The sequence below is a fragment of the Elgaria multicarinata genome, chromosome 18 (genome assembly GCF_023053635.1).
Source record: "Elgaria multicarinata webbii isolate HBS135686 ecotype San Diego chromosome 18, rElgMul1.1.pri, whole genome shotgun sequence".
In the NCBI taxonomy this organism is placed as follows: Eukaryota; Metazoa; Chordata; class Lepidosauria; order Squamata; family Anguidae; genus Elgaria; species Elgaria multicarinata.
In genome coordinates this window covers 12,323,201-12,337,338 of record NC_086188.1, presented here as the reverse complement: position 1 = coordinate 12,337,338, position 14,138 = coordinate 12,323,201, and the positions used below count along the sequence as shown (strand labels likewise).

Below are 14,138 nucleotides of genomic sequence, written 5' to 3'. Positions count from 1 at the left end.
CTGAACCTATTTGGGGAATAGGGCTCAGCACTCTGGAAGGCTCCTTTAGAGTTCTGGCTGAAACCCAGAATGGATTTAGAGCCCCACTGAAATCGGAGCCACCAGCCTCCACTGGTACCAACCACTGACTTTAATGGGGGACAAGTAAAAATATAATGGGGATTTCTTTCATTTTCTCATCTGAAAGGATAGTGGGGGGAAGAAGTTGGACTAGACTATTCTAGTAAAGTGGTTCTGGGATAACTCATTTGCCTTAGAAGGTTTTTGAGTGTGTGTGTGTGTTTAAACAAAAAAGAGAATTCAAGAGATTTGTGAGTTGGTCGAGGCTTGTTTTTATGAGGGCGGAATTCCAGGAGTGAAGCCACCGCGGGCGCCACCATCTTCGTTGTCACATGCCATAGACATAATGTACTCGTCCTATAGACTTACACCGCAGTTCCATCCGTGTATACTCAGAGGTAAGCCCCATTGATTTCAATGAGGCTTACTCCCGGGTAAGCGGTTGTAGCCTTGCAGCCTCCATATATATATATATGAAAATCAGTTTTCTCCAACTTGGTGCCCTCTAGATGTTTTGCTGTTCAACTCCCATCAGCCAATGGAGAGGAATGCTGACCGTTGTAGTCATAAACATCTGGAGGGCACCAGGATGGGGAAGAATGATTGTAGATTGTGGGTGCGACGAAAGGGTTTTCTCGATTTCACAATTTTTCTCCTCTGCATGGGGGAAAATGAGAGATAACCATTAAAACCAATGGAAACAGCAAAGAGTCTTGGGGTACCATGAAGAAGAGTAACAAATATTTCAGAATAAATTTGTCGGTCTTTAAGATACCACATAGGGTGACCATATGAAAAGGAGGACAGGGCTCCTGTATCTTTAACAGTTGCATAGAAAAGGGAATTTCAGCAGGTGTCATTTGTATGCATGTCGCACCTGGTGAAATTCCCTTTTCATCACCACAGTTAAAGCTGCAGGAGCTATACTAGAGTGACCAGATTTAAAAGAGGGCAGGGCACCTGCAGCTTTAACTGTTGTGATGAAGAGGAAATTTCACCAGGTTCTCCATATATACAAATGACACCTGCTGAAATTCCCTTTTCAATACAACTGTTAAAGATACAGGAGCCCTGTCCTCCTTTTCATATGGTCACCCTAGTACCACAAGACTCTTTGATATTGCAGTACACATTGGGTGGGTAGAATCCATCATAAGACGCGTTGAAACGAATGGGACTAACTTAAGTTCCGTTCATTTCAATGGGTCTCCTCTAAGTAGGGCTTATATTGGCTTTTAGAAAAAGGCCTACAACTCCCAGCATGCCCCAGACAGCCATGTTGGGGCAAATATGGCAATACTAAGTTACACACATCCTTGCAGACGCTTAAAGCGAACTTGGGCTCTCTCAGCAAAGTGCAGAAGAGGGAGGGTTTCACCGTAGAGACGCAAGGATAGAGCGGCAGCACCCTGCGCAATAGTCGGGTTTCACTTTAAAAACAAAGTTCAGTTAGCGTGCCGCTCTAGCCTCCCGCCGTCATCTCTATGTAGAAGACGCGGCGTTATATCCTCTCGTGAGGGGAGCCATTCTCGCGAGAACTGTGTTCCGGGCGGTGAGGGAAGGCGAAGCGCCGGGCTGAGGCGAAGAGGCGGCGCCGGCGGGCATGAAGGGGGCGCCGGGAAGGCTCCTCTGAGGCGGCGCTCGTCGTCCTTCTCCTCCTCGCAAGATGTCGGCTCTGGCCGTGGCCACGGCGGCGGCCGCCACGGCGGCGGCGGTGACCGCGGCGCGCTCGGAGAAGCCCAGCAGCCCGGGCTCGTCGCGGGGCTTCTACTTCAACACCGTGCTGTCGCTCGCCCGCTCGCTGGCCGTGCAGAGACCTGCGCCGCTCGAGAAGGTGCCGCCGGGAGGGGAGGGCGATGGGCGGGCGGGCGCGCTGCCGCTACACGGCTGGCTGGCTTCTCCCGGCCCTGGATGCGTCGCCACGTAGGTGGGGCGGATCTGTGCCTGGGGGGACAGGTGTCACCGGTGTGGTGCTCTGCTTTGACAGGGGTGGGGATGATGGTGGTGGTGGTTGTGCTGAGACCATCCTCCTCCTCCTCCACCACCACCACCACTACCAATCAGATTGAGCTGACTCTGCATCGTTGTCTTTATTTTTATATAATATCCCAACTGCTAATAGTCATCCTGATTTTGCTTCATCTTTCTACTAAATAATATTTTTTCCGACGTTATTTATCACAAGGTTTGCAAGGTCTCATTATTATTAAACTAGTCATCCCTATTATTATTATTATTATTATTATTATTATTATTATTGTTATAAAATATTGCAGATAATTATCATAATGAGACCTGGCCATCTTTGTGATAAATGCTGAGGTGAATCATGATTATATTGGACCGTCCTTTACATCAAAGGTTGCTAAGTCTCAGGATTATTCTTATTCCCAGTGTATAATATCTAATAGAATATTGCTGGTAATGATAATTCTGAGACCTGGAAATCTTCATGGAAGTTGGTGATGGTGAAATATCGTTATATTAGACTATCCTCATTTACCACAAGGATTGCCTGGTCTCAGGGTTATTGGTAATAATACCAGTAGTATATAATGTTCTGTGTAACATTGTTGCTAATAATAATAATAATAATAATAATAATAATTCTAAGATCTGGTGATCTTCGTGGTAAATAATGATGGTGAAATATGATTATGTTAGACTATAATCATTTACCATAAGGATTGCTATTTCTCAGTATTATTACTAGTAAGTACTATGTAATATTTTATATAATATTGCTAATAATAATAATAATTTTGAGAGTTGACTATTTTCTTAGTAAATGATGATGGTGAAATACGGTTCTATTAGACAATCCTCATTTGCACAAGGGTTGCCAGGTCTCAAGATTATTATTCATAGTAGTAAATATTTTTTTTGTTTAACATTAATGTAACTACTGCTATTCCTATTATTAATAATAAGCATGAGACTTGGTAGTCCTTGTTGTAGTTGATGATTATGATGATGATCCCCAAAACTAGTCACCCCCATGGTAAATGCTGCTGCTGAAATATAATAATATTTCACCTTCATTAGGATTATTATTCTTTTTGCTTCTGATGTTCAGGCCATGCAGTTGCTTATGTAGCTAAAATGGCACCAGCTAGCATGGGTTTCCCAGCCAACAAAATAGAGGGGCACTAGATGCCATGCAAACCCAAGAGAGAAATAATTCTTCAAGTGTCTGAAATATTTATTTTGCTCAATGTGTTTTAGAACTACTATTTCTTCTTCAGGGAATTCTAAAAAACACAAGAGAATTCTATAAAAAATCATTACTCACAATTAAAAGCTAATATATAAAAGATTACAACAACCCATTTTCTATAGCACACCCAGCGACAGACATATGTTCTACCATTGTGAAATGTAATATGTTTATATCCTATTAATTTTTGTTTGTTTGCATGGAGGATAGCAGGGCCTCTTCTCTTCCAGCTAAAAATGCTTTTCTTCAATGTTTAGGGTAGGCGAACATGAAAAGGGTAGTGGTGATTTAGTATGAAACTAGATATGAAGTATATATAGTAGAAATATCTGACCGATCAGGTTCTAGCTGATCTCTCTGTTCTGTTTGTTTTAGTCCCAAAACAAATAATGCTGCACAATTGAATTTGTACAGAACTCTTAATGTATTATTTGCAGATTTTTAATCTATTATGTAAGGGGCAGGTTTAATGGAATCAGGCTACTTGTCCCTTGAGAGCTATCCTAAGCATTAGGAATGGTGGCTATTTGATACTAATATATTATATATTATTAATTAGTGCTTCTGTGTTATTCATCAACATATAAAATTTGTGGAAGGCCTTTTTACTAACCCCTTTAATTTGAGTAACCTGGTGTTAATTCAGGACCGTATTAATAATAGAAACATAGGAAGCCCCCTTATATTAAATTTGACAATTGGTCAGAATAGCCTAGTATTGTCGACACGGATCAGAAGCAACTTGCCAGGTTTCAGGCACCAATTTCTGCAGACCCTTCCCTGGAGATTCCAAGGATTGGAACTGGGACTTTCTGCATGCAAAGTCCTTCTCAAGGAGGGCACTCTTATGTAACAGGCTACAAGAGTACTAAAACAATGGGTTTTTTTAGATTTTGCAGTATAGTTCACTTTTTTTAACCTAACATGGTGTCGTCCAGAACTTCTGGACTACAACTCCCATCTTCCCTATTCATGCCCTGGCAACCTCTACGTAGGACTAATGGGGTGCTCTCTACCTGGGGCTTGCATCTGAAGGCAGTTTGGAAATTTCAGGTGGCACAGAATGCAACTGCTTGGTTGCTTGTGGGGGCCAAGTGACTGGAGCATATAACGTAGATGCTGTACTGGCTACACTGGTTTGCCAGTGTGTTTCTAGGCTCCATTCAAAGTGCTGGTTGTTACCTTTAAAGCCCTTGGAATCAGGTTTTTTGAAGGTTCACCTGCACCTATAAGAACCTGCCCGGGCCTTAAGATCAGCTTCTTATGACCTGCTGGCAGGATCCATCATGCTGGCAGGCATTAAAGGTGGGGTGTTTTCATGACAACAGTTAAAGCTGGTATAGTGAGAGTGACCAGATACAAAAGAGGGCAGGGCTCCTGCAGCTTTAACTGTTGTGATGAAGAGGGAATTTCACCAGGTTCCCAATATATACAAATGACACCTGCTGAAATCCCCTTTTCTATGCAACTGTTAAAGATACAGGAGCCCTGTCCTCCTTTTCATATGGTCACCCTATTTTGTAAGTATATTTTCCACAATTCTAACTGCCCGAAGATATTCTGTTAACTAAAAGAACACAGTTCAGCTTTAGTTCCGTTTTTACTTTTTAAATTATAGAATGCACTGCTAAACTTCTTGCTCGATCTTATGGTTTTGCAACTTAAAGCTGCCCTACTCTCAAATTGGGAATTCATTCCGCTTGCATATTTTAAACATGCTGCATGCATGCAAATGACACCTGCTGAAATCCCCTTTTCTATACAACTGTTAAAGATACAGGAGCCCTGTCCTCCTTTCCATAGGGTCACCCTACCCATTATGGAATGTTCGTCGCATGATCAGTTTCTTTTGAGCATCGTGTGAGAGCAAAGGGAGTTTAATGCTTAGATTTGGCAGAGTAATCTGTTGTTTAATTGTGAAGATTTGAATAATTAGGCACACCTTACTGGGAAACATTGCATGCTTTAGTAATACTGTGCATGTGATAAGTATCGGCCCATTAATGGCATCATCCATGCACGGTTAAGAAATGTTTCTAACTGCAGCCAGTTTAATAATACGTGACTGAACCATGTAATTCTTACGAACACGTAAGTGTCTTGTGGCACTTAAAGATTAATGCTGCAATCCTAGTATGCACACTTATGTGAAAGTAAGCCCCACTGATCTAGGTAGAACCTATTTCTGAGTAGACATGCTGATAGGATTTCCTATTGCCCTTTAGAGAAGTTGGCTTTCATACAAGATAGGTGGTTGGTTTTTATTTTGGTGAAGGCCCATTTCATGAACAGAGCATATCTTCAGTCTGAAAGCTTGTGTGTGTGTGTGTGCACATACACATATGGATTTATAGTTCATTTTGTCATAAGGGCCCAGGGCTGATACTGGTATAAAACCAATTATAAAAATAAACATATGCTTGCCCGTAAGGCTTGCAGCCAAAAATACATAAAGCTGCTGCAAAGAATGAACGAGTGCAAAACAGAAGGAAAGTTATGTGCACATTTTATTTATTTATTTCCACTGTTGTTTGTGACTTTATTGTCTGTTACTTCCTGTTTGCTCTTTATTTTTGTTTGATCTTAATTGTTCATCATGTTAGCTGCTGTGTGGACTCTCATGGGTGGAAAGCCAGGATATTCATATTTCAGATAGATAAGGAAATAAATGTAAAGTTCTAGCTTGCTGGTAAACTCAGGGCCATGCTGAAGAGCATTTGTGAATGGTTTATTCCTCGTCCTCCCTGAGCCCATTTAGAAGTCTCATGGCTGAGAAGAAAACTGGACTTCCTCTTTTAATATATGGGACTGGATGATGAGGCAGTTGTACTGCTGTCTTTTGCGCAAGTGTTATTCAGTTTTAGCACGCCACTATGGAACGGGGTTCATGAAATGGAAGATTTCCATTTTAACTGCAGAAGGGCAAGAATTTTCTGGGTGTATTTCGCTATCAAGTTTGAACAGGAGAAGAAAGTTTTAATAAAGACTTTATCGTGGAGGGCTTTTCTTGCTCCGGAAAAGCAATAGGTGAACCTGTTCTTCTTTATCCTCACTCTTAACACATACCGTTGTGGTAGCTGATGGCAAATGTTTGGAAACGTGTTTATTTTCACAATAAATATTGTTATATCAATTCTCTTCTTGTAGGTCCAAAAGCTACTATGCATGTGTCCAGTAGATATCCATGGGATCTTTCAGCTGGATGAGCGTCGCAGGGATGCTGTGATAGCTTTGGGAATTTTTCTAATCGAATCTGACTTGCAGGTACAATTTTCTATTATTAATTATTATTATTATTATTATTATTATTATTATATTTATTTGTATCCCGCCTTTTGCCCAATGCTGGGCCTCAAGGCGGCCTTACAAAGTTTAAAACATACATTGGGGAAAAACAAACAAACAAAACCCATAAACATTTAAAATATACGACAAAATTATAAGACATTAACATAGATGGAGGGCCAGATTATTCTCCAAAGGCCCGCTGGAACAAAAAAGTTTTAGCCTGCTTCCAAAAGCCCATCAAGGAGGGAGCCAGCCTAGCTTCCCCAGGAAGAGAGTTCCAGAGCACCGGAGCAGCCACCGAGAAGGCCCTCTCCCATGTTCCCACCAAGCGCGCCTGTGAAGATGGTGGGACTGAAAGAACGGCTTCTCCCGAAGATCTCAAAGCACGGGCAGGCTCGTAAGGGAGAATACGGTCTTTCAAATAACCTGGACCCGAGCCGTAATATTATCTGTCTATCAATTTATAGCCCACCAAGAGTTTGCAGAGCAGCTTGAAGTCTAAAATTATGGTAAAACAAATTAAACACAAACATTAAAACAATGAAATATAAAAGAACAGCATAAAAGCAAAGTATAGAAGATTAAGAAGCTGAGGGTGGGGGAAGGAAAATTAAACTAATGACATCAAGGCACGTGCCACTTCTTTGGTTTTTTTTTTTGAAATTAGATTGAGGCCTCCAGGTTGCCCACCTGTGCCTTAGAGTAATTATTGTCCTCATATTGTTTGTTTATTTGTTGTTTCAACGATTGTGGTCATATCAACTTTACAGATGAAATATTCATGTTTCCTTTCCTCTGTATTTGTATCTGGATTTATATTTATTATTCTGTGTTTGTTTTTTTTAAAAAAACTTTCACTTTTATTCCAGCATAAAGACACTCTTGTTCCTTACCTTCTCCAGTTGTTGAGGGGCCTTTCCAAAGTGCAATGGATAGAAGAAAGCAATTCGCGGAAAGCCCGAGGTAACGTTTGTTATCTTTTCGGCGCCAGGTCAAGATTTTTCTGTTCTCTCAGGCATTTAGCAGCATATGCTGAGTTTGCGATTGACTCCGGATCCACTGAGAGTTCATAGTTGTTTTAAGTGTGTGTGTGTGTGTGTGTGTGTGTGTGTGTGTATATTGCTGTTCTTTCTTGGGACTCAGGATGACACATGGAGGATTTAAGGGCAGCCTCCCACTCTGCTTCAACGCAGTTTGCTTCATCATGTGCCATCAGATGGTTCTCTTCCCACAAATCAGTAGTTTTCAGAGGTTCCTTTAGATGTCCTTCCAGCTGTGTGTGGGAGCTGCTTCTTCACGAGCAGATCCTGTGCAGCTTAGGCAAAAGTGAAAATTACCCAACAACGTGGGTGGGACCCAGTTGTCTTACCACAGTGCAGATTCCATGGGAGAGATCTGTTCTTTTGCCCCCTGCTCGCGTGCTTTGGAGTGGCCACGAGGCTCCGTCCAATAAACTACAGTTTGTCAGACCAAGGTCATTACGTTTGAACTTGGGCTTTAAAGCTTTGTGACTTCAGATGGATTGGAGTTGTTGATACGTCTCCAGCCGGTTAGTCACAATCCTGTCGTGTTTGTTTCCCTACTTGCAGGCATGCTTCCCATTGCAGAGAACTTCAGCTTCTGTTTGGTGACCCTCTTGTCGGACGTGGCTTACAGGGATGCTATCCTGAGAGAGCAGGTAAAATTCATTGAAAAGAGGTGGCGTGCCATGCAATAATAGATGTCATTCGGCCCAGATTGTTAAAATAAAAATATTTTTCTTCCTGAACTTTTAAACAGAATCTCAGGTCTTGGGGCCCATATTTGACCCTCCTGGGGTCCCAATCCAGCCTTCCAGGTTTCCCCAGATGTCTATGCCCTTTCCCCATGGCCTCACCTCCTTTTCCCCAACCGCTGATCCTTTGATGCTTTCCCACCTTTTCTGCAGTCCCCCCCCCGATCTAAAAGGTTGGATTAGGGTGACCATATGAAAAGGAGGACAGGGCTCCTGTGTCTTTAACAGTTATATAGAAAAGGGAATGTCAGCAGGTGTCATTTGTATGTATGTATCACCTGGTGAAATTCCCTCTTCATCACAAAGTTGCAATAATAATAATAACAACAATAATAATTTATTTCTTACCCGCCTCTCCACTTGGATCGAGGTGGGGAACAACAGGTGTCATTTGTAAATATGGAGAACCTGGTGAAATTTCCTCTTCATCACAACAGTTAAAGCTGCAGGAGCTATACTAGAGTGACCAGATTTAAAAGAGGGCAGGGCACTTGCAGCTTTAACTGGTGTGATGAAGAGGAAATTTCACCAGGTTCCCCATATATACAAATGACACCTGCTGAAATTCCCTTTTCTATGCAACTGTTAAAGATACAGGAGCCCTGTCCTCCTTTTCATATGGTCACCCTATTTTATAAGTATATTTTCCACAATTCTAACTGCCGAAGATATTCTGTTAACTAAAAGAACGCAGTTCAGCTTTAGTTCCGTTTTTACTTTTTAAGTTATAGAATGCACTGCTAAACTTCTTGCTCGATCTTACGGTTTTGCAACTTAAAGCTGCCCTACTCTCAAATTGGGAATTCATTCCGCTTGCATATTTTAAACATGTCTGTCCTGATTATTCTAGGTGCTAGAGGCAATTTTGCAAGTGATGCAGGTCCTGTTGGGAATGTGCCAGTCTCCACAGATCCAGGATAAAGGTAGGCGATTCCAGTAGGCGCTGCTGCTTTTGCTACCGCAAATGTAACAGTCGACTGCTACCTTCATTCTTCTGCAGGCTGACGTTCACAGAATAACAAGCGCCATTTGCTCTGCAGAAATGCTATCCTGGGTTTTGTTGTTAGTTTCCCTCGTTCCCATAGTTCAAACGACCCCAGGCCTGGCATGTGTCCCCCACCCATCCCTTTCCTCCACTTTCACTGCTGCGAGAAAGATCCGAAACCAACAAGCTGCCGTTCCCTGTTGTATCTGACCTCATGGAATTTATTATTATTATTATTATTATTATTATTATTATTATTATTATTTATTTATTTATATAGCACCATCAATGTACATGGTGCTGTACAGAGTAAAACAGTAAATAGCAAGGCCCTGCCACATAGGCTTACAATCTAATAAAATCATAGTAAAACAATAAGGAGGGGAAGAGAATGCAAACAGCTACAGGGAAGGGTAAGCAGGCACAGGGTAGGGAAAAACTAACAGTAGAAGTCTGCACAACATCAAGTTTTAAAAGCTTTAGGAAAAAGAAAAGTTTTTAGTTGAGCTTTAAAAGCTGCGGTTGAACTTGTAGTTCTCAAATGTTCTGGAAGAGCGTTCCAGGCGTAAGGGGCAGCAGACGAAAATGGACGAAGCCGAGCAAGGGAAGTAGAGGCCCTTGGGCAGGCGAGAAACATGGCATCAGAGGAGCGAAGAGCACGAGCGGGGCAATAGTGTGAGTGAGAACAAACCAGGAATTGAAACCTCAGTTTGGATCCTAATTTGTTCTCAGTAATAGTTTAAACAAGCCGCAGTTCCCCGGGTTGAGACGTAACTGTTTTGTTGGAAGGTGGAAGTAAATTATTTCCTTGCAGCTGTGAAAGAGAGAGAAGAAACTAGTGGGAAAGTGATATTCCATTGCAGCTGAACCAAGGCGTACTGACAGTAATTTATTTATTCATTTATTGCATTTATATATCGCCCCGTAGCCGAAGCTCTCTGGGCGGTTTACAAAAGTTTAAAACAGTAAACATTAAAACAAATATACAAAGTTTAAAAACATAAAAAGCATAAAAACCACAGTATCCTTATAAAAACAGTAATGCTTTTAGAAAGTTGACGCCACATCTGCCAGTAGGAAGAAACAAACTTTTGCCTGCCAAAGGTAAATGGCCGATCTTTGTTTTCCAGAATACTTATGCAAATATGCCGTGCCGTGCCTGATTGGAATTTCACGAGCATTTGGGCGCTACAGCAACTCGGAAGAGTCTCTCCTGTCGAAACTTTTCCCTAAAATTACTCCACATGCCCTCCGAGCCCCAAGTGAGTTGGACGGGATCCGAAGACGCTCGTTTAACGACTTCCGGTCAATTCTTCCGCACTCCCTCCTGACGGTTTGCCAAGAAGGATCTTTAAAGCGAAAGGCCGGCAGTGTGTGCAGCATCACACAGGTTTGTCTATTCTTGAAACGAAATACCGCTTGTAACCTATTTCATGATCCAGGCACTAGTTTTAGCTGAGAGGATGATACGGCTGTCCCTGAATTTCTTTTTGAAGGACGGCATACAAGACTATTAGGAGAGTGCCCATAATTCAGTGGCAGAGCACATGGTGGGCCTGCATAAGATTTCCAGGTCAGTCCCTGACACCAGATTCACGTCAGCTTCTCACCTAACAGTCATGCATCCACCAAAGGGATCTTCAGGTAGTGTGTTTAGGATTGTGTCAGCTTAATCAGGGATGTTAGTGGTAGGTTGCCGTGACAAAGTGTGTAACCTGAACCGCTGTTAGACTGTTTGATTCGCATTGGAGATTGACTTTTTTGTTTGACTACAAACATGCCGGGAGGGCTTGAGGATGGACAGTAATGCTGTGTAAATTCAACATGGCCTCTCATGTATTTAAAGAGCTAAGGAAAGTAAGACAGAGAGATTACTACTCAGAGGGAAGTTCGGAGGGTGGCAACGAGAGAGGGCCTCCTCCGTGGTGGCCCCCCAACTGTGGAACAATCTCCCTGATGAGGCCTGCTTAGCGCCGACATTGTCATCTTTTCGGCGCCAGGTCAAGACTTTTCTCCCAGGCATTTAGCAATGTGTAATGAGCCTGGGTTTGTGTTTTTTTGGCTCATCGTTTTTAAAGTGGTTAAAGTGGTTTTAAATGTTTGTGCATATTGCATAGTTTTGTGGTTTTTAATTTTTGTGTATTGGTTTTAAGTGTTTTTACCTTATGTGAACCTCCCAGAGAACTTTGGCTGTGGAGCGGTATACAAATGCAATAAATAACAAATAACAATAATAATACATGGCTGGTTGGGTGCGGCCACAGTTTGCAGTTACACTTGGAAATTAGACCCTAACTAATGTCCACTATGGTAGCCATAACTACGAGGCCGTAGCAAAGCCGTTTGTAGGCCTACCAGTCTTGGACCCTACTTTGTGTTTATATTTATTACATGGGGTTTTGAGATCATTAGATTCGCTGGACATCTCAGAATTCCGCCGACGTCAAGGAAATTAGAAGCGGTTGCTGCGTTTCCGGCTCGTTTCCAGCCATCTTAATTCCAATACGAGAAGGTGAACTCCAAATGAAACTTGACCGAATTTTGTGTTTGTTCTAGGTCAGTCCTGAACGTGGAATTCCTCCTCCCAGCTCCCCCGGAGGGACTGCTGTGCAGTACTTTGAAGGTATAGTTTTGTTTTTGGGTGAAGATTATTTTGAATAGGGTACGGTAACATCTGTGAATACATGGGGCTGAACGAGACTGGTTTGTGGCATACCAGCATTGTCATGCTTGAGCAGTGGCTGTTTGGAGTACCTCATATGGGCTTCTTTTGAATATTTGGAATTAGACCGTGGGAAGTGACATCTGATTTCATTTATTCTTTTTATTATTTGGAACTTTTAAGTCTGTCCTGATAAAAAATAGCCCTTGGTACCAATCAGCTTGGCACACCGGCCACTGAAGAAGACCTTGAGTTGAAACGCGTCTGGCCAAAGGGAAAAAAACTCCACTGAGCATTTTCTGTCTAGTAGTTTTATTGTTTTATTGTATTATTGTACGTGTGATAGAATGCGCTATATGTTTTTTTAATATTATATTTTAATTTATCAAATTGTATTTTTAATCTCTTTCCTTAACTTCCTTGTTTGCATTTATATTGTGTTAGGTTAAGGCCATCACCTTTTTGTTGCATTTGTGGCATATCTGAACAGTTACTCTGCAATAAAACAATTTAGGAGAATGTGTGTGTGCATGTGTGTGGTGGGGTTATTTTAAAAAAGGACTTATATTCCATTTTCCCACTATGGCCACTTACGAACATAATTTAAAACAGTATAAAATGCTTCTAATAAAACCAATATAAACAACCTAATTAAATAACACAGGTAGATGGCAGCTAAGGCCAGATCAATGTTCGTGTCTCGAATTAACGGGATGAGCTTAGTTTGGTCTCTCAAAGGCAATGATGGCAAGCGGCCAGTAACCTCAGGGAGAGAATTCCATAATTGCAGCCATATCTGCATAACCTCTGAAGACAGGGACGCCCAAAGCAGAGCCTCTGCTGAAAGTCCTGGCTGATAGGCCGGTTCACACGGGGTGGTGAAATGTGCGGTGGGAAATTTAGGAGCAAACGCCACCAGCTGCCCGCACTTACATGTGCAGTAGTGCATGCGAAGGACATAACTTTGCAATATCTGAAACAGCAGCTTGTTCTTCTCTGTATTGTGTGCGAAAGCTAGTAGTATGTATATGGTTAAAGGGTTCGCTGCATTTGGAGCAGGGGTGGGCAACTTGTGGCCCTCCAGATGTTTTGGCCTTCAACTGCCATGATCCTTCACCATCGGCCATGCTGGCTAGGCTGATGGGAGTTGTAGGCCAGAACATTTCAGGCTGTACTTTGCCCACCCCGGTTTAGAGTGATCCCGTTAGCCAGTGTGGTATAGTGCCTAAAGTGTTGGAGTCAGGAGATCCGGGTTCTGGTCTTACTCGGCCATGGAAATCCACTGGTGACTTTGGTTCAGTCACAGACTCTCAGCCCAACCTACCTCACAGGGTTGTTGTTGTGAGGATAACATGGAGAGGAGGAAGATTATCTACACCACCTTGGGTTCCTTGGAAGAAAAAAGGTGGGCTGTTAATGCAAAAAGAAATACATAAATAAAATAATCCAATATACACATGGGTATGAGCACTGTTGTACTCAATGAGAGTATTTTTATGTAAGCACAGATTAACATATTTATCTGTAAGAAAACGTTGAAATCGGTGGGATTTACTTCTAAATAAACATAGGATTGGACTGTAGAATCTATTCTCATTGGTCACAAATTGGGAGAGGGGGCGTCTCTAAAACAGGTGCTATTCTCCAGTTGCTTAGTAGCAAAGAGCTTTATTGTGCTAGCTAAAGCATAGTTTAGAAGATTAATGAGAGAAGTTTTAAACAAGAATGTGTTGGATTGTGTTTCACTAAAACCCCAAACGAGAGTGAAGGGATTTTGAATTACCATCCACAACTGCAAATACGGAACACAGATATTCTGGAGTGAAAGGTAGCTTATGCCAATATGAAAGTAAACCAGTTGCATCATGGGGAAATCCGTTCAGTTAACTTGGGCGAGTCTGCATGCATTGAACACTTTATTTATTTATTATTGCATTTATATCCTGCCTTTTGCCCTCCAAGGAACCCAAGGCGGCATACATAATCCTCTTCCTCTCCATTTTATCCTCACAACAACAACCCTGTGAGGTAGGCTGGGCTGAGAGTCTGTGACTGGCTCAATTTATTGGACAAAAGGTGGGATACAAATAATAATAATAATAATATAGCAATTAGTAATGATGCAAATGTCTAGAATGAGGCTCATCCCATA

The 14,138-nt window shown here is 42.0% G+C and overlaps 1 protein-coding gene across 1 annotated transcript in view; it reads left to right on the top strand.

Annotated features, from left to right (window-relative positions):
- The first annotated feature begins 1,683 nt into the window (after positions 1–1,683).
- The window catches only part of PI4KA (phosphatidylinositol 4-kinase alpha), a 93,044-nt gene continuing 80,589 nt past the window's right edge, over positions 1,684–14,138 (top strand). The window contains exons 1-7 of the mRNA XM_063143880.1: positions 1,684–1,894; positions 6,425–6,541; positions 7,435–7,528; positions 8,155–8,243; positions 9,190–9,262; positions 10,455–10,714; positions 11,881–11,947. Coding sequence (XP_062999950.1) covers positions 1,727–1,894; positions 6,425–6,541; positions 7,435–7,528; positions 8,155–8,243; positions 9,190–9,262; positions 10,455–10,714; positions 11,881–11,947 — 868 coding nt within the window. The 5' untranslated portion in view covers positions 1,684–1,726. The remainder of the gene's footprint in view (positions 1,895–6,424; positions 6,542–7,434; positions 7,529–8,154; positions 8,244–9,189; positions 9,263–10,454; positions 10,715–11,880; positions 11,948–14,138) is intronic.